Here is a 21,244-nt window from a genome sequence, read left to right on the forward strand (position 1 = left end):
GCAGCACGAAGAAGCTGCCTGTTTTTGCAGAGGATATATCAACATCACTGAACAACAGCTTTTTAATAAAGCAAACACAAGTTGTTTGCTTCCTCTTAAAGAAGGGAGATAATCCATTCCCTAATCAATTAGTGCTCTAGGCTTTCTCGGTTTTGCTCTCTGAGTTAGTTTTCTCAGTCTAGGATGCATTTTATAATACGGTTGTACGTACAGATTATTAAAGAAATGAACTCCATAGTGTCTATACGTTGTGCCACAAAAATACTATGAGAGGAAAGATCCAGAATGGATTCTAAAAAAAGTCAACACAGCTGACAATTTAAGGGGCAGGGGCTGTTTAAATCTCATTTGAAGATTTCAGCTAGGATAAAACTCTCAGAAAACTTTAAAACAGAAAAGCAAAGAAGATTGGGGTGGAGGAGGGAGCAGACAGGGGAAGGGAAAAGGTGGTGCAAGAGGGACAAGAATTTCCTCAACAACCTGAGTCTAGAGGCTTAATGTGACTTCCAGCCTGTTCTCCGAGTTCGAACAATTGTCACAGGATTTTTGTAACTTTCAGGTAGTATACAAAGCAGATAATAAGAAAAAAAGTCTTGTTTTCGTATGTTGATCATAAAAGAGAACATGCAGCTCAGGGGAAAATGGGATATCAAAAGCCTCTGTAGATGGGACCCCTGGCTGCACATCTGCTCAGAAGAGTTATGAAGACAGATTACTACATGGAGGATAAAAGGCATACCAAGTGTTAAGGTTTACATAGTAGGAACACCCAAGATGCAACTTACTACTCAAAATTCAAGTATACAGGTGTCTTCAGGTATCCATGTGTCCTGCTACTCTGAAGAAAACAAAATATCATTTTCTACACTGAAATGCACACAGTCTTCGACCACACATGCATGCGTAGTTAGAGCTCCAAGGACTTTGCCACATGGATCTAACACCTGGAACTCGTTGTTGCAACACATTCTTAATCCTGATCTGCATGGAGAGTGCTGGGCCTCACAGCACTGGATGCATTCCAGTACCATTATTAGTCTCACAGAGGAGCCAGCAGAAAGCAGCAGCATAGATTTAGGAACAGATTTCCAGATTCCCCATTCAGTTTTTGGTTGATTGCATAAATCCAGTGCTTGGAGGAGTTAAATGCCTGCATACTTTTCCAGGAGAAAGACACTCTCAATGAGCAAAAGCTAACACACAGCTCTGCCAGTTTTCCTGCTTTAGGAGATTAGGCTTAAGACACAGATAAACCAAGTGTTATCGAAAACAGAAAGATAATGCGGGTCAAGGACTTGGAGGATACTGTTAGCTAATTTTCAGTAGAAACTCAGGCTGATAAAGCTGCTGGAAAAATTAAAAATCTTTCACAATTATCAGGTTGTTCAAGACACATTCAAAGATCACCTACTCCTCAAAGTTGCATTTCTCTGTTATAGGCAGGGAGGGGTTTAACACTGCTTTGAACAGTGCCTTCCATCAGCACACAGATTTACACTTGACCAAGTTTCTTACCAGCTTTTGCATTTAACCAGTTTCTCTGGTTTATCAAAACCAGCTTTACCAAACAGAAAAGCCAGCCTTAGCAAGACTGCAGTATTCTTGCAGTCTCTCAGGTAAATTTTCAATGAAGACCTCATGTATAAATTAAGATCTACCCTGGTTTTACCAAGGAAAGGAGTAGTTAGCACTGTCCAACTTCAAAACACCAGAGCTTCAAAAAGGACAAGTCCAGACGCTGCCCTTAGCTGTTAGATAGGCTCTCACATTGGTTCCAGCTGTACCACCTAGCTACAATTAGGGTTGAGACTTTGCTGAGATAGGCCATTAACCATATAGTTAAAACCAGTAATTGGACAACACTTCAGGAACAATGATTTGCATTTATTGTCAATCAGCATGATTGCACACCAGCTCTGCTTGGTTTGATAGACTACTGGAATTCCTAACAGCAAAAGAAATACGATGAAAGGGCTTGAAATACAGCAACAGATTATCACAAACCTAGATCTCCTATACTAATCTGTGGTGCAGCTTTACAGAAGACTTTCTGTGACCTAACACCCACGACCACATTGGGGTAAGGTTTAGGGTACACTTGGTCAGATTTAATTACAGATTAATGAGTTTTAGGAACAATATTTGAAGCACAGCCATGATGCACACTGTAGCAACCATAAAACTAAAGACTCAAATTTCATTTTCATTTTGCCAGCTATCTTCTTCAGTGACACATGAAACGTTCATATTCTACCTAAGATCATGAGTGTAAAACAGGTGGTATGCACTTAAAGATGTATTTAACTAGTTGTGTTCTTTTCAAATTTACCAGAAGCTAAACATATCAATTGGCAAACAGCAGTAATAGCATCCATGGTCTGAGAAGAAACAACGGAACTTTCTAAAAACAGAAAGCAGACTACATCTACCAATTTAGTATCTTCAAGCTTCCTTGCCACAGACACACGACTTAATGCACCCATGGCTTTCCACCTCAAGTAAGCTGTAATTGGCTGTTGACACACCCTTGACCTCCCAAATCCAATAGGATTTAGAGCACTTCACTACTTCTAAGTAGACCTCTCAGTGTGTTTCCAGAACAGCCCAAAGAAACCTGCTGTATATCACCATCACGATTAGTATTCAGAGTTCTCTTTACTTGACAAGCTACCTCTCCTTTCCAATTCCTCCACACAAGCTGATAGCTTGAAGCTCTTTATAACATTTTGCTACGTGCTGAAGGCCCTTCCATACATTTTAAATGGAGACAAGATGAAAGAGGTGCTTTCTCTTACCCTTAGTAGTTAACAGGATGCCCTCAGGGAGTCTAAAACGGAGATCTTGAAAGAGAATAAAATGCTCCTGAGCTGCCAGAGGTGGTCTGAACAGACATACACAAAGGCTGCTGACTACAGCAGTTGAAAGCAGGCTCTTAACATCACAGGTAGCTACTATATTCTTTAGACCCCTTGTCCAAAGGTGTAAGGAGGAGCCAGTAGAGTTAAGGATTTTTATGCTCCTGATGTGGTCGGCAACTCAAGAAAGCTGAATTCAGCTTCATGCTTCTATCTCTGCAAGAGGATTTGAGGCCAGTACATCTCCCACTAGTGTCAGTGACTATTTTTGCCCTTTACATCACCATCTTTTTGTTGTCTGGTTTTAGCATCGCACCTATTACTACGGGTATCTTTTTCCAGAAAGCTTTTCAAAAGCTTTCTTCATGTAAATAGATTACAAATCCTTTTAGCTAATTCATATGAGCAGGCCATTTATCTGGGCTTGTTCCTCTCTTATTGTATGAGGATCATTAGATTTGCTAATACTAATACAATAACTAAGTTATCAAGTCACCAAAAATAAAAAGTATCACTCTCTGCTTTAGAGTCTTTTTCATTTGAATGACCTAGGAGAAAGGACTGATGAAAACATACCCATTAAAAATTGTAATGGCAAGAATACTATATCTGTATCCAAGGAATTCACTTAACGCTCACAAAACACTACAAAAGACAGCCTAGCTGTGTAGCTTCCACCTTGCTTTTTTATATTTCATTTACTGGAGCTTTCACAACTTGTTATTCCATGACTTAATGGAAAACTGCCTATGCCACATTATTTTCAACACAGCATACACAGTCAATAGGCTCTGAATAAATTAGGAACAAGTCATTGCTAACAGAGGAGATGAAAGGAACACACATTCAATGTGGTTCAAAAAAGTTACCTACTAAATAGTTAATGAAGATTCAGTCTGAGAAGGCACCATGAAAAATACTCATGTAATGTGAACGAGATCATTAAATCACAAGTTTATACCTCATTTATAAGCAAATAAAAGGTAAGTTTAATCTCTTTTTGAAGACTTTATTTCAAGAGACCCTTCTACATTGTTTCAGAGTAAGAATCTCAATTGTCCACCTATTTTTATCTGATTGTGCCAAGAAACTGCTCTAATCAAGACATTACAGTGTGTGGACTGCAGTCATCAGTAGAATCTCCTGCATAGTACATGCTGATACTGTTGAAACCTGAAGGCCTTGCTGAAGATAGCATCTTCCTCACTTTCCACTGACTGTGAAAGAATCCATCATACTTAAGATCATACCCTTGAGAAGTTAGTGTCCTGAAGGCTTGAAGGCTTTTAGTGGCAGGCATTCAGTGGTCTGAAGAAAAATTTTGAAATATTTTCCTTCCCCTACCATTTTTAGAGGTGAGATTATAGCTGATTATTTTCTGTTCACTGTCCAACCAGATTATAACTGCAAGTTGTAGTTTCAAACACGGTTGCAGCAACTACCCCTTTCAGCTGGGTATTGAACCCATGAGACAGCTCAGGGGTCTCCTCTTTGTCTCCACTGTACTATTTGGTGACTAAGAAAGTCTCAAAAGCACTGTAACCACGTGGTATTTGCAAGTGAAAACAAAACAGCAAATACAAAAGTACTGAGTATAGCAGCATCTAATCTGCTATTTCACGTCTGTTCTCCTAGTGTTTTCACTAATCTTACTATCTTGTAACTTTACTTAACTCAGAAGGATTCCTCAGGCAAGAAGGGTGGTGGTGCAAACGATCTAGCACTCGGTCTCTTGGTAAAAGCTGTTTCTGTGAGCTCTCAGCTAGACTACTAGAAAGCAGTAGAAACTGCTCAGAAAACAGCTATAGTTTTTCTTAATATCTCTACATTGTCATGATTTTATTTAGATTGATCTAAATTTATGGGTTTTGCTGTCCAAGCATAGAATAACTACGTTACAAAAGTGACTGGGCTACTGCCAGCTTGCACAATCTACTGGGAAAACAAAATGTAAATTAAGACTTTATATAATGAGCTTTTGTCCTAATCAAATGTACGGTTGGGTTTTTCTTCTTCTACAATAGTTTATATCACACACACAACAATAGTGCAATAATAGTGATACATTTAACAAAACTATGATAGTACATGCATGTGCTAAAAGGTAAGAAAAAAGACTGGATGGAAAGATGGAACACAGAGGGCAGTACTGGAAACTTTATTGTTCTATTGTTTAAGCATATAAAACACTTCTATCTACAAATCAGTAGAGCAATTGATTCAATAAGCATAAGAAACACACTTTAAAGATCTCAACAGTTTCAACTCCTACCAGTAAGACTAAAGAAAACAAACACATAAAAAATCCATTTGAGTAGTTTTTCCTGTGTGAAAGCGCTTTACAACATCTAACAATTTGAATCTGGACAGAAAAATCCATGTAATTAAAAAAAGAAAATCAGTACAAGGACATCCCTTTTGAAGTTAGCTTTTACTCCTTACCAAAGCAAAAATTGGGTCATCAGAGTATTAACAGATCCCCAATGACAATATAGTACCCTTGATTATTCAGCTATTCTTAATTAAAGGATTGGCATCACTCCCTAAAACAGAAAGTCCATTTAAAGTTTCTACTTCATCAAAGAACATTTACTAGCACTTTCTCCAGAAATCTTTCTGACCAACTTGTGACTGTACATCCAACAAACTAAGCCTGTACTACAGGACTGTAATCCTTTCACCATTTCAGTAAAGCACTATACCACCAGAACAAATAAATATCCAGATTAAGCCTAGACACTACGATGCCAAACTACTATGACATTCAGCAACTAAAAGTCAAGGTAATAGACTTTAGTCTAATGGGAAATAAGGGCTCCAACTCATAAAAACATCTTCCAACTCTCCCTAGGAAAAAAAAAAAAGTTTACCTTTTGTCAGATCACAAAAGCAAGACTGCTAACCGCTTTGCCTAACACGAATTTGCAAAATGCTACTGAAAATTTACCTTCATGCTGTTGCCCAATAAAGCTGACAGTGTCTCCAAGGTCTTACAAGCTACAGCTGCCACTAGATGTCATACACCTGGAAAAGCAGAAGGAATAATAAATGCATGAACCCTGTGGTCCTAAGCCCCAATTACTTGAACTGCCTCAAAGAAGGTAAAGGAGCCAGCTTCTAGTTGTCCTGACCCTCCTGCATGTGAAACTTCAGGAGTTTTCAGTTAGTATTTATCTATCTTCTACCATAAAAGAGTGTGGCAGTAACATAAAATCATCTACCTCTATTATGTTTTCCAAACTTCTCTATGTCCTGCTGGTAGCCTGCTTAGAGCAGTAGCTCTAGGTAGGCAAGAGGTCTGCTCTCCCAGTCTCTAGGCCAGATGTCATTATCTCTTTTTCCATGTTTTGTCCCATTAATTTCAAAAACATTTTAATTCTTGTTGTTTATGACTGGTGAAAACCCTAGATAATAGCAATGCAAACTTCCATTGGATGGCTATGGTTTTTATTTAATTTAAGTAAAAGTTGGGCTACTTTTCAAAGCCATATACTTAATATACAAAAAAATAGATAGCTTTGATTTTAATCAGCATTGTGCTTTGAACACAGTCACCTAATTCCATTTGGGGATGCAGTCACATTAAATAAGTAAGCTACGCTAAAGAAAGCAGGGAAATCTGCCATACTGCTTTAGGTCCTAGATGTGAGGTATATTACAGTAGTACAAAGAAGCTAAACTATCGGTACTTTAGAAAGCATGGAATTCTCTCCAAATTACTTCTTTCCTTCTCTACCTATTAGATAATGTCCATCAGTGCCCTTATTTCCAAAAATCAAGTTGAATGCTCTTTTCCAAGTTCTGTAGTAACCTACTGAACCGTTCTTCAAAAAATGACTCAAAAGAGCTGGACCACGTTCTGTCCAATCCTAGAATAAGCAATGGCAGTGTTAGCATAGGAGCAGCACCATACCCAAACCTCTCAAAATGTACTTTCTAACCTCTCCCTCACTATAAAATCAAAGGGCAGTTTTAAATGGTAACTTCTCTCAGGTCCTGCTGGTACCTGTGGGGAGGTCTGGATTCACCACAAGTGTGCAGCCATCTTGTGTTTCCTCATGCACTTGGAGTTAGTCATGTCGCCACGGCATGAGGCCCAGGCAGAGCGGTTCTTCAGTGACTTTGCATGATGGAGGAAATGGCTACACTGGCACCTCCACAGCCAGACAACAGAAGGCCTGGCATTTAGCCCCTCACATGGCTACACAACCGCCCGCAAACATGAAGGGCTTTCTTGTGTTTGTGGTATCCACATTGTATCTTAGGACTCATCTGTTGAGCTGGGAAGAGATTGAATGCATCCACATGTGGGGGGACCTGGGTTCTTGTGTTTCACGAGAAAAAGCCAAACACCAGGAGGCCCCAACAAACACTTCTTCCACCCAACACTGAAGCTAGAGCAGCCGGGCCTCCACCACCCTCACACCAGGCAGGGTGGGCAGCCGGCCTGGGGAGGTGCAGGGGGTCAGGCGGGACACAGCACAGGGAGTGAAGGCCAGGGGGCAGCAGCTGTAGGGGTGGCATTTCCAGGGCCCTGTGCCCAGGGGCATGATTATGCCTCAGCCTGAACTGGGAGACCAAAGGCAGAGGCCAATGAGTGGCCATGACTGCAGCAAGCTGTTTGTGGTGCCTATAGCCTGATGCTGGTGAACAAAATTTTTGAGCGACTCCACCACCCCGCTCAAATTGTACGTCTCCAAGGTCTGTGGGGTGAGGGTGCTCCCCTGTCTGAGTCTGCAGGCTGAAATCCTTCACAGTCTTCACATGGCCTCCATCTTGTCCAGACCTCTCACCCACAGCCTGCTTTGCCCTTGTGTCTCAGCCAACCAGAGAGAAGTTGCGGATCCAGGTCTGGTCTCCCCGGTGCTATCCCTAGAAGTCATTCAGGCTGTACCTTCCATCGGACAGCACTTGCATTGCTCTGTAATTTCATCCCAGTGCCACCTCACTACATGGTCACTCTACCTTATAGCAGCCTCAGTAGAGCACTAGCTAGCAAACAAGCAGGGCTTCTAAAAATGACAATCTTCAATGACAATATTCTTCTTTTTCAATGACAATCTTTCTTCTTTTTTTTTTTTTTTGGATTAAATACACAGTAAATCTCCAGTTGTCTGTCATTGTAGTTGCCCATACTTGATGAGAAAAAAATCTTGTAATTGTCTCAAAATTTCCTACTTCATCTTACTTACCATAGACATATAAACGACATAAACAGCTTTATTTCAAAGTGAGGTCTTGATGCAATACAAGAAACAGAAGTGAAATATTACACAAAGCAACTGTCTTACTGCCTGTTCCCATAGCTCTGTTAGCTGTTCACAGCTAACTCCCTGTAACAGATGTTTCATGCTGTAAGTCAAAATTGAGCCTCTGCCTCTGCATCAAGAGTTTATGAAATGAGCTAATTCAATTGCACAGTAAGAACTGCTGCTTCATGGCTACAGCAACTTCCGCAGTCTAACTTCAGCATGCAGAAGCTGTTTGGGAATTGAAATTGAATCATGCCCTTATCAGAGTCATCACTGGATGTTAGTAGAAGGTACTTTTACATTGCTTGGTTTTGGTTATTCAATTTATTTAAATCACATAATTTTATCTGTTTTGAATAATCCTTTAAAAATAAAAACAAAACAAGCAATGTTTCAATCTATTTCCTGCCACCCCAGAATGGAGAATGAACATATTGGTACCTCCACTGATGAATCTGAAATTTCTTTTGGTGATCAAAAGTTGCCACTATCAGCTTGTTCATGTCATTTTTTCCTTCAGACAAAACCACAGCTTTTTTTTTTTTCATTGCCAAGCCCACTCTCCCCATCAACTATATGGTATGGAACATCATCCAAATCTTGCCTTCATGCTGCGAAAGAACCTTACCTTCAATGCCTCTATTTCCCCCAGAGAAAAAAAAAATAAAAATTTAAATTTAAATTTAAATTTAAAAAAAAAAAATCACCTAATTCCATTTGATATGGAAAGAACATCAGGAGGTCTCTAAATTCCTCATATATATAAAACTACTTCTATTATCTTGTTCAAAGAGAAAAGTATTGGTTTATCAAAAGCTGAGTCCACCAAAAGTTGTGCCCTTATGTCATATGCGTGTACAATAAACACATTCCATGATATAGAATATTACAGACTTAGAAATATTGTAGGTATGCATTAGTGATCTGAATAAAGATAGGTCAGATGAATCCAAGTTACATTTGCTTCTTGCAAAGGTTAGAAGTGAGCGTCTTCTTAACTATATCTGCATTGCATTAAGGAAAAACTGCAAATTAGTTACTGAAAGAAGAAACAGAGGGCAATCGCTCAGATTTAAAGGGGTTTCTAGAGGGCAGAATTGTCATAAAAACTTTGTCGCAAGATCTTAAATTTGGCCAGTGCCAGAACATATTCTAAAAATAACAAAAAGATCAATGTTCTAACAGAATACCCTCTAACTCTTATTAAAGACTGCACTAATTTTGTATACAACCAGAAATTTGGGCAGAAGGCCCAATCAGCAAATCAAGGAACTGTTAATGAGTTAAAATGCAAAAAAAAAAAAGACAATATGCAAGAAGCAGAAACAAGGATCGGTGACAAAACAGGAGTATAAAAGCACTGCTTGGGCAATTAGGGATGGTATCAGGAAAGACAGAGCTCACTTGGATCTTAGGCTGCTGAGGGGTATAAAAGGTCAAAGGAAAACAATTCTGTAAGTACACTAGTAGCAAACTGAAGTTCAAAGAAAACATGAAGCTGTTGCTCAGTGGAGGAGACAACCTGGTGGCAGACAACATAGCAAAGGTTGAAATACTCAATGTCTTTCTTTCGCTTCAGTCTTCACAAAGTTCCCAGATCTCCTCACATACCTGCACAGTTTGAGAAAGGAGAACAAGCAAAGGCAGAAGAGCTGGGGACTATTTTGAGAAACAGGGTATATTCATATTTATGGGGATAGGTAGGATCTACGCAAGGATGGTGAAAAAACTGAGTGATGTGATTGTGAAGACACATCATCCTCAGATCATGATGATGATCCATGGAAAAGGGCTAAAGTTCCACTCATCTTTAAGAAGGGTACAGAGGAAGATCTGAAGAACTAAACATTCGCCAACTTCCACTCAGTACCTAGAAAGATCATGCAGCACATCTTCACAGAATCACAAAATCGTCTAGGTTGGAAGAGACCTCCAAGATCACCTAGTCCAATCTCTGACCTAACACTAACAAGTCCTCCACTAAACCATAGCACTAAGTTCAACATCTAAACGTCTCTTAAAGACCTCCAGGGATGGCGACTCAACCACCTCCCTGTGCAGCCCATTCCAATGCCTAACAACCCGTTCAGTAAAGAAGTTCTTCCTAATATCCAACCTAAACCTCCCCTGGTGCAACTTTAGCCCATTCCCCCTCGTCCTGTCACCACACACGTGGGAGAATAGACCAACCCCCACCTCGCTACAGCCTCCTTTAAGGTACCTGTAGAGAGCGATGAGGTCGCCCCTGAGCCTCCTCTTCTCCAGGCTGAACAATCCCAGCTCCCTCAGCCGCTCCTCATAAAACTTGTTCTCCAGACCCCTCACCAGCTTCGTTGCCCTTCTCTGGACTCTCTCAAGCACCTCCATGTCCTTCTTGTAGCGAGGGGCCCAAAACTGAACACAGTACTCGAGGTGCGGCCTCACCAGAGCCGAGTACAGGGGGACAATCTCTTCCCTAGACCTGCTGGCCACACTGCTTCTTATACAGGCCAGGATGCCGTTGGCCTTCTTGGCCACCTGGGCACACTGCTGGCTCATATTCAGCCGACTATCAACCAATACTCCCAGGTCCTTCTCGGCCAGGCAGCTTTCCAGCCACTCATCTCCCAGCCCGTAGCGCTGCCTGGGGTTGTTGCGCCCCAGGTGCAGGACCCGGCACTTGGCCTTTTTGAACTTCATGCAGTTGACCTCAGCCCATCCGTCCAGCCTATCCAGATCCTCCTGCAGAGCCTTCCTACCCTCAAGCAGATCGACACGCACCTAACTTGGTGTTGTCTGCAAATTTACTGAGGGTGCACTCAATCCCCTCATCCAGATCATTGATAAAGATATTAAAGAGAACTGGCCCTAGTACTGAGCCCTGGGGGACTCCACTAGTAACCGGCCTCCAACTGGATTTAACTCCATTCACAACGACTCTTTGGGCCCAGCTACCCAGCCAGTTTCTAACCCAATGAAGCGTACGCCAGTCCAAGCCAAGAGCAGCCAGTTTCTGTTTTCAAACAAATGAAGAACAAGAAGGTAGTGAGGAAAAGTGTGGATTTACAAAGAACAGATCAGGCCTGGCCAATCTGACTGCTTTCCATAAAGAAATGACTTGCTCTGTGGACAAGAGGACAGCATATAACTCTCAGTAGTTCCACACATCAAAGCCACTATTTTTATCATTGTAAGAACTTCTTCTGCAATGCCTACAATCCATAAGCACCTTTCCTCAACTGTGAAGACACTCATGACTGCTCCAGGCTTCCAAGACCATTGTCTTTCCTGAAACTTTGGACCTCCTCACTCAGGTTTGCCTGTTTTAGGTGTTTCATGTCTTACTACAATTCCCAGCTGAGTTTTCTGCTTAGAGCTGTTTAACTCACTTGCATAGCATCTAGAGCAGTGATTGCATGTGAGTATCCTCTTGTTCTCTGAACTAATAATTCCTTGTATATTCCATGATTATTATTTTTTTCAATTAAATGATCCTGGAATTATCAGAAGCATTCATTCAACACTAAAATTCCAGACCAACAAGTTTTATTCTAGGCATTTTACACCTCCAAGATAATTGTTTTCTTACATTAGTTCCAGTCTGCTGAATGTGTTGGGCAAGTCTTTGTACAGACACGTAGATATAACACATATAATTTCTTTTAGTCAATCTCATCCTACTTTTCTCTTTTTAGAGATAGGAAAAAAAATGCAAATCTGTACCCATGTATTTAATTTCTGCTTATTTTGTGTTCTTTTTTGAAGACAGGAATCAAAAAAAAAAAAATGATAATTCAGCTGAATTTCCTCTTCTGTGCTATTTTTGCACTTTTTTTCTTCCAACCTTTTAAAAGAAGATGTTTAGTTACACCTAGGGGAGTTTCTGATTATTCCATTAAAATATTTTAAATCAGTCCTTTGTGGCTCTTCTTTCTAAACTATTTCTTAAAACATCAAAAATACTTGGGACAGGTGGTTTACTTTAAAAGGTTGTCATTTTTATCATAAATGCTTAAACAATGACAGAAGAGAGAAACAAAACACTTCTGTGTTATTCAAAGGAAAGTTTAATTTAACTCATATTACACACTGATTTGACTCACACCAGTGCAAAAGAGAAATAAAAGACCCTTGATTACACCAATAGCTAGCATAATTGGAACCCAAACCAGGCCAGAAACCTTATGCAGCTACTGCCCTCTTAAGGTTTGCCAAAGGTAATGCTAGCAATTAAAATATTCCCACTAACTGGGAAGATGTAAAGCCTTACTGCTGTTTCCTCTGAAGCAGACCTGTTCCTGCAATTATACAAAAACATGAAATTGCAGTCAAAGTGTGGCAGGGCTTATCTGTTAACGTTAAGTACTAAATCTCTTCTCAGAAGATAATGTCTTCCTTTAGCCACAGCTCTGATCCTGCAGAGGCTTAGCATGCACATTCGATTCCGCACACAGCAAAGTCACCACTTATACCACTGGGATCACTGTGCAAAAGTAAATTGCTCCATTTCTTTGTGAAATTGCAGACAGAATCTTTAAAAGTAGCCTTTTCTTATTGTGAGGACAATTGTAATGTGTAGCAGTGTTTTGAATAATACATATTTTTAACATATATTTCTACTAGCAAAAAGAAGATAGTTGTGTCCAAGATTAACACATTGCAGAAATCTGACTAAAACAGATGTCCTACTTATGCTGGTCAGCTTAACGCAAAGTTATTTCAAGCTCTGCTTAGAGTGTCATTATATCACACATTACCAATTATATCATCTCAAAAATAAATCCAGATTTATTTATACACATTACTTAATCAGGACAAAGGGTATTTTTCATTCAGATGCAACTAGACCACTAAGAGGTCTAGTGACTTAATGTTACTTAATGTGATCTGTCACTTAATGCATTTCAGATACTTTTTTGCATTTTTTGATTAATCTGCATTCATTCCACTCTGATTAAGATGGATTTAGCCTTTGAAAGTGTTCTACCCTTGTGTTATTTTTTCAGCAAAAATCAGCTCTCAGAAAATATTCTGCATTTATACATGTAGTTTTGCACAGCACCACAAAGATTCGGACTTGCACAGGGAGCAGAGGTCTCAGTCCATCTCCTGCAGTCTATGGGACGGTTGCAATTTGGGCTACAATTATGCTGGATAACAAGCAGCCTGTGCAAGGACCTGTCTTTGATTTTGTAAATTTTCAGCTCATTTTAAAGTCAAAAGTAACTGACACAGTAATGGGACTCTTTATCCTGCTGTCTTAGTAGATGTCATGCAATTGCCAAATCCATCTCATTTTCCACAGTTACCTGTTAGGGTTGTATTCGTGCCTTCTCAGGGAAAGCCCATTCATATCCTTTAGCCTGGAAGATGTTACTAGGTTATTAAGTCACTTAAGCTATCGCTTCTGTCTGGATGGCACAGCCATCACAGTTTGTGCACCTGTGTTCAAAAGCATCCTGTCAAGGTATGACTAACGTATCTGAAAAGCACAAAGAAAAGCAATTTCAGTTATTCCCAAAGGAAAGGAAGTAAGAGCAGAACAGTTATGCACTAAAATTTCAGCACAACCATCTTTTTCCTTTTAGTCAGCCAAATTACAAAAATAGCAATCACAGTGTACTTGGCTTGATTTATCTTTTGATGGGCCAAAAATCAGAAAATAGAATAAGTAAAGATCTGTTTGCCATGCATGTGCTGCATAACAGCCTGCAAAATCTCCTCCTCCATCCACGGATTGCACAGCTTGGCTAACGGGGCTTTCTTGCCTTCCTTGGAAACAGCCGCTAACCACAGCTTGCTCTAGGATGCCAAACTGGTGCTCATAATCATATGAAAGCTCTAGAGTGTCTTGTTGGTATTTAGGATTAAATTAAGTTCCTGTTTGGAAGATGGCAAGGATTTTTCTGCCCCTGTTAGATCGACAGGGACTACCAAGGTACTACATTTCATGTGGCTGACTTCCTCCCATCACCTGGGCATTTTATTTAATGTTCTTTGCTGTTGCAGAGCACCCCAGACATTGTCATATATTATTGATCTCTGCTGCTTTTTCTCTCCTGATACAGTGCAAGTTGTATCCTGCATTTTTGTAAGAAAACTATTGGTTCTGTCCTAAATATTTGAGTATTTTTTGTGACTGACAGTTCATTCACAGAGGGAATGGCACAAAGTAGACCCAGCTGAGTGAAGTGCCTGTTACACCAGTACCACTGGGGGGATTGGCTCTGATGACAAGCTCTCTTTCCACACCTGCCTTTTTACTGTAGTTTAAAAATACTCTACCTTCTGCAGGTGGAGTAGTTTTAGCCAAAATGAGTCTGTGATAAAAATCTCAGTCTCTAAAGCAGAAAATACATGTTCTGTTAAACTCTGTAACAAGTTAACTCTCGTCTGCTATATCAAGGACAAAAATGAAGTACAAAAATGAAATACACTTCCACTGGTTTGTTGGGTGCCAGCATTTAAAAAGTGTCATCTTCACGTACCTCCTCCTGCAGGGGAGCAGGAGCAAGTCTGCAGTGAGGATCTGTGACCTTTCGTGGTGCAGCACTGCTCATGCCATGGTGCTGGGCCCATCTGGGCTATCTTCCCCTTGGCACAATGTGCAAATATTTAGAGTGGGAGGACATGTTATGGAAACTGCTATGGGAGAGCGACGTTTTGGTCTTAACTAGGCTGGCAGCACTGCTTGAAATCACGAGTTCCTCGGCAGTCAATTGTCCCACTCGGCCCTCTGACTCGGCCAGAGCTTCTCCTCACGGCCTCTCCTTCCTATCTGCTCCCAGACGCACGGGAGGAGGGCTCAGCGGCTGGGCTTCTGTGCAGGAAAAATTGTCACTTTTCTCAGGTCATCCAGGATGGGAAGGGTCTTCCAAGGTTCGTATCAATGCAGAGCCAAGGCTCAGACTTGTCCGTGCCACTACACAAAACAGCGAAACGTGCCAGGCCCACTCTGCAGCCAGAAGGGAGCTCACAGCTGAATCCCAGGAATGTAATCTCCTCTTCTTTGGGACCGAGCTCATTTCATGGGTTACTTCATAACCAGCTAGTGTCACCAAACCTTCCTGAGTCTCCACCTACCTTCAGTTTTTCAGACACGGTTGTGCTCCCTGCTAAACTTTCATCAATAACCATATAAAATCATTCTGTCTGCAGGTGCTGTTTGCAGACTGAACTCTGGCCCGTCAGTCACTGGCATCTGTCCCAAAGCTGAAAAACCAGCAACCATGTAGATGTGAGTAAGTTCAAACGTAGAAGGAAGTACCTGTTCAGGGACCTCAGAGGTTACCCTCACATTATTTCAGCACCACCTCAGCAGTCATTGTGGCTCCCAGTCACCTTCATATGCACACTTTGAAGGTGCCTAATCCCAAGTGGTTATCTGCAGCAGAGAAGAAGAAAGCTGACATGCCTGGGCTTTGCAAGACACGTGCCCTTTCTCTAATATGGTATATTGGTCTTTGGCCACTCTTGAGTCAAACACCCCCGAATGTGCACAGTCCCAGTGCATGGCTGTAGACAAAGGACACAACACACACATACATTTCTCTCCAAGAAGGGCACAGGACAGCCTATTGCTCATTCCACATGCATTAGCTTCCAAGCAAACTCTTACCTCATTTCAAGGCAAGCATACCACACAGCTGGATACCTCCAGGCAGTCACGGAATAGGATGGGAAGGCACACGCGATGGACAATCTGCAGGTGTTGGTGACAGCCTCCACTATTTAAGTACGCAGTGATTATTTTGTTTAATTTTTGCCAAAATCAATATATGGGCATTGATTTCATTGTTTATCTTTTAGCATTGCAGTCCTTTCTTTGGATAAAAGCTTGCACTATTAGGCACAATCTGCTATTTTAAACAAGATTTTACATTAAATTCAGAGCAGAGCAACAGCTTCATTAATTTTTCCATCTGTTCTGTTCAGGCTCATTGGCTTTCATGTAACATTTAACTTTTGTACAAACCCAAAATGCCAGAAGCTAAACTGAGCTCAATTCTTCTGCGCTTTACCACCTGACAGGGGGATAATGAAATTGTTTGCCTCAGATTTCGCAGAAGAATGGTATAGGCTCCCGGTCACTGTTTATCAACTATTGTTTTTAACTGTGGAAAAGAGGGAATATTGGGAAATTTGACTTTCCAAACACGCTGCTGTGTGTTGGAGGCAGGCATGAGACCACTTATCTCTGTCACAGCTTCACAGACCAAGCTGTGAGGCTCCTGGAACCTACCTGACAGTGTTTCTGTTTCTAGTCAAGTACACCTGACTTTAAGCAGTTTGACAGCAACTTTTGGGATGAGCTTGTTACCTTGTGAGCTATCCCATCCAAACAGGAGACAACAGCATAAAGATAACATCCACTCCTTACTACCTTTTCCCAAGGAAGGTGAAAGTAAATTGTTGACAGGTGGTATTAAAAAAATAAAACAAATAAATAAAAATAAACACAGAGTAGCTAAAAATAACGAAAAAAGCTAAAATCCTGTACTGTGAGAAAAATGTATTCCCTGTTAGCAGCTACAAGAAAGGCAGCAATGCAAAGGTAGAACCATGGATCCCTATGTCTGGAGCAAAGAGAAACCGGTCAGAGATTATAGCATTAGGGGGTAGCATGAGTGCTGACTGCCTAAATAACATTTGTTGTGGCTCCCACAGTGATACTACAAGAAGCTTTTACACCATAGGTAAGACCTTGTTAATTTTCCCATGCTACAAACTGAGGGAAGATGTGAGTACCATCACTGGAGGATTACAACTGGCCTTACCAAGAATGCACATCTAGGCAAACATCGGCACAATTTTATAACTCAGCATAGTCCAAACTACATGAACCCACACCTCATTTCAGTGATGGCATGTGGACACAGTAAATGGACTGTAAGTATGGGAATTAAGGTGATGAAAAGAGAAGAAAAAATCAGATGCTTGTGTAGCACATACAGGGTGAAAAGTTGTCCTGAGAAAAAGGCAGCAGGCTAGAAATATGTGCCAGGTAGGCCAGATACTACACGAGGACTGCCAGTCACAACGTGCTTTTCCATGCAATGTTCAAACACTGGTGACAAGAATATGCAAGAACACGAACAGCTGTTAGATCGTTATGAGCCTCCGTCTGATTTCATGATCCTGGCAACCCATTAACTGCAGATTCACCCATGTTGCCTCTTAGACAAATACACTTCCCAGATGGCAAAGCTTCGGGCACATACATATCCAGTGGTGAAGCTTATATCAAGAACAGATTTTGCGCTGTTCAAAAATGCACAGCACGCCTAACAGAGTAAGGAAAGCAGCACCTGATTGCTTGCTCCCCTACCTGACTGCGCACTGGTAATTTTCAGTCTTCACCTTCCCAGACCTTAACAAAACAGCCAGCAGCTTAGTTTTACCCCTTGTCCTGCAGAAGGCCAATTCTTCAAGTCTGAGGCTGAGGATTAAAAATCTCCAGGTGTTTTTCCCGAGGAGATTTGACTGACTCCTCCTCTGATTTCCAATCTGTGTCCAACGAAAACCAAGTATTTAAAGAAATCATTGCAAGGTCTGTCATAGATATTGCATCTTAGTAGCATCTCTTCACCGAGAAATCTACTAATATGTATGCTAGCAAGAACAGTAAATAGCAGCAATTTACCTTCCTAGACCATTTTGTCCTATAATACAGCCATAAAACATATTATTTTGATTTTAAATATTGATGAATTCTCAGCCATAACAAACAGCTTACTTCCCCAAGCAGCTGGAAAATGTATTTAAAATGTCTTTAGATGATACAATCAACTGTGTTAAACCCAGGTAGCTTCAGAACATGAAATTTTTAGCATGCACTCCAACACAGGTGTTCTGAAGAGACTGAGGACTTAAACACACAAAATTGTCCAGGTTATTTATGGTTCTGCCCATCAGTTACAGCATCAATTTTAAAATATATCTGTTCTAAATGTCCAACACAAAATTTCAGCAATCATACGTAAGATGTATGTAAACAAGACATTCTTACGGTTATTTTACCGTTCTTGGTTTTTAAATTCCCTGCACAAGAATTTAACGATACTCACAGTATCACACTGTTCTGCAGGGGCATATCAATGTTGCAGAAACTGTATTTGAAAAATGTCATCTTTTCCCCACGTTTTATAGCAAAATTGAATTGGTCCTCACTGCAGGAATCAAAATAGAATCCTAATAGATCCAGAAAACAACTGGTGGTTGCTGCCATGTCCTGCAGGTACAAACCCTGAAATAGCTGCATCCACTATACGTTCTGGTCAAATGCACAAGGGAACTTAATCGAGCTAAACCTGAACTTGAAAAACACCTTGCAACAGATGTTGAACCTGATAATGAAAAGTCCTTTAAATACAACAAGAAGCACAGCTTCTGGGGAATCAGTGAGACTGCTTGTTAGTAGAGTAATAAAAGGGCCACTACATCAATAAAAGGAGGATATTCTTTACAATGAGGGTGGTGAGGCACGGGAACAGGCTGCCCAGAGGAGCTGTGGACGTGTTCAAGGCCAGGTTGGATGGGATTTTGAGCAACACGGAAGAAGGTGTCTGTGCCCACGGCAGGGGGGTTGAACTAGATGATCTTTAAGGTCCCTTGCAACCCAAACCATTCTGTGATTCTATGAGCAGTAGAGGCATGAAGCTCAGTGAAGTCATCTTCCCTGTTGAATGTATTGAGGGGGTTACTGTTCCCAACGTGTTCTTTGCAGGAGATAAAATTGATGTAGTTAACCTGACCTATGCATAAGTGTGCAAGAGGTATTAGACCAAGTAGATAAACAAGATGTAAGTTGCCAGGAAGGGACAGCATTCACACAAGAGTTTTGAAGGAAGTCAAACTCAGAAGGGCAAAAATGCCAGCAAACATGTCTAACTGTCATTACACACTGTCACTGTGCCAGAGGACTGGCAGACTGTTGCCCACATCACATCCACAAAAAGGGTTGTTCCGAAAATCCTGCCTCTTAGACTGATCTCTATCCTCGGTAAGATGGCAGAGGCTATAATAAAGAGTAAGATTCATGAGCCTATGGATAGACATGGGCTTTTGGGAAAGGGACAGTGTGCTTGCTACGCAGGGAAGTCCTGTCTCACTAACCACATTGTCTGTGGAAGGGGTCTATAAGCAGCAGGATGAGAGTAATACATCAGACATTTGGATTTCCAAAAAGTCTTTGACGATGTTAGATATCTAAGTTACAGAAACAGCTAAAGTTGCCAAGGAACTGATAAAATAACCTACTATAGACTGAAAGCTGGCTAGAGGACAGGAAGGAAAGCATAGAACTTACCAGATGCATGAGAAACTCAAAAAAAAATCCATTATCATGACGTGATGGTGAAAAGATTCATTAGTCAAACGGTATATAATTGCCAAATAAAGTGGACATACCCAGTGTTACAGAATTTCTTTAAAAGCTGTTTCTTAGATAAAACAAAGCAAAGTCAAGAGGGCTTCTGAATCTTTATCTCAACCTGGTGTAATCTAAGCAGTTCAGTATCACTTGAAGTTAAATAAGTTTGATACCAATTATTATTTAAATAAATTATGAAGTTATTCTAAATTTTATCATTACTAAGTTTATTTCCACAATTAATTTTAAGCACTGACAGAAAACCAGCACAATAAATACAGAAATTGAGAGAAAAACATATTTTATTTGCATTGAGGCAAAAAGAGCTCATCTCATTTAGGTAAAAGAGAGCAAATGATTTAATCAAGTTTTTGAGAATTTACAGACAAACGGAAAAAAAATCATGCTTATCACACCAATATATGATTGAATTTCCTATGTCAAAACTCCCTTCCTTCAGACTTGGCACCATTTTTATTGCCCGGTACAATATTTCATGTCTTCACTTGTCAAAACATCATATTACCTATGTAAACATCTGTTTTGTGTAAACTTCATAAAGTAAATGGGAAAGCCTACTAATTTATTTCCCCACACACAAAAATAAAGTATTAACTAAATACTGAATTAATTGCAGCATATTCTATAGAATTTTGTTTCAACAAGAACTACAGCCTGTTGAACTCATAAGAAAAAGGGTGCAGAAACAAAAAGCAGATGTGCAGTGTCATGCATTAATGTAATAACATTATAAGGCAATAATAAAAAGGTAACTTTTTTTTTTAAAGTATACTCGCCAAGACAAAAATCAAGGCTGAGTCTGTTTATTTTGGTAGTGTAGGATTTCTTCTTAGCTCAAGCTTAAGATTCTGTGCAATAACAGTTTTTTTTATTAATTTTTTTTTACTTTTTCAGTTGCAATTATTCATGTGGAAAGTAAGAAAAACTCTGTTCCCAAAGAATCAACTACAGTAAAAAATGGGGAAAGGAAATATTTGAAGTTAAATACTCCTAAAATAACTAACGTGAACAATAAGATCACTGCAGAAAAGTTCAGCAGCCTAAGTCAAAAGACTGAGTTAATACTATTTTTATAAGCTTTTTGTTGCTTCTTTGTTCATTTCATGCTCAGATTGAGTAAGAAACAATATCATATGGCAGTCTGGAAAGCCTGACATCACCAAAGATTTCCTTTATTGTTCAATGCGCCTTTGTAGTGCAAAGCAGAATCAACCTCAACCATTTAAGAAGGAAAGAGAAAAAACATTTCAAAGTTGTTATAATTGATCTCAAAGTAATTATAATATCATGGTAATCAAAAGGACTTTTTTTTTTTCCTGTAACTATAACTTATTCTACTACTTGTCATTTTTACAAACTGCGGTTCACATTAAAACATTTGCTGGTAACAAAAGCTTTTCTTTGAAAACAACACTTTTACATCTAGTCAGGCAGCTTGTGCATATCAGAGCATTCTGTCAAGAGAGACATGGAAAAGGGCAAAGGAGAAAAAGCTGAAATATGGCTACAGCTTATCTGTGCCTATAGCACACTACAGAATCTCAGGCAGCACTAGAGACAGCAAGTTTCTTCAGATGATCCATAAACACTTGCAAGCTGACATCGTCAGTAAGAATGGGTGCTCCAGACTCCTGTAAAAGAAAACACGGAGAATGGGTTATACACATTGTAAAGAAAAAGCATTTTAAGGCACAATATGTTCCGTTAAATAAACACCTCTCTAAACTGCAGTTTAGGATGACCTTTGAAGCAGATCATTGCTGAAG

The 21,244-nt window shown here is 40.2% G+C and overlaps 1 protein-coding gene and 1 long non-coding RNA gene across 5 annotated transcripts in view; both read right to left on the reverse strand.

The window, feature by feature from the left end:
- Window positions 1–5,767, reverse strand: part of LOC106038804 (uncharacterized) — a 35,867-nt gene extending 30,100 nt beyond the window's left edge. The window contains exon 1 of the long non-coding RNA XR_001208834.3: window positions 5,726–5,767. This is a non-coding gene — a long non-coding RNA (uncharacterized lncRNA). The remainder of the gene's footprint in view (window positions 1–5,725) is intronic.
- A 13,974-nt stretch (window positions 5,768–19,741) lies between these two features.
- SEC23A (SEC23 homolog A, COPII coat complex component) overlaps window positions 19,742–21,244 on the reverse strand; it is a 28,626-nt gene continuing 27,123 nt past the window's right edge. For all 4 annotated transcript variants that reach the window (XM_013185620.3, XM_048059676.2, XM_048059677.2 and 1 more), the window contains one exon: window positions 19,742–21,109. In XM_013185620.3, the coding sequence (XP_013041074.1) occupies window positions 21,020–21,109 (90 nt within the window). In that variant the 3' untranslated portion in view covers window positions 19,742–21,019. The remainder of the gene's footprint in view (window positions 21,110–21,244) is intronic.

This window comes from Anser cygnoides, chromosome 5 (genome assembly GCF_040182565.1).
Source record: "Anser cygnoides isolate HZ-2024a breed goose chromosome 5, Taihu_goose_T2T_genome, whole genome shotgun sequence".
NCBI classification, from domain to species: domain Eukaryota; kingdom Metazoa; phylum Chordata; class Aves; order Anseriformes; family Anatidae; genus Anser; species Anser cygnoides.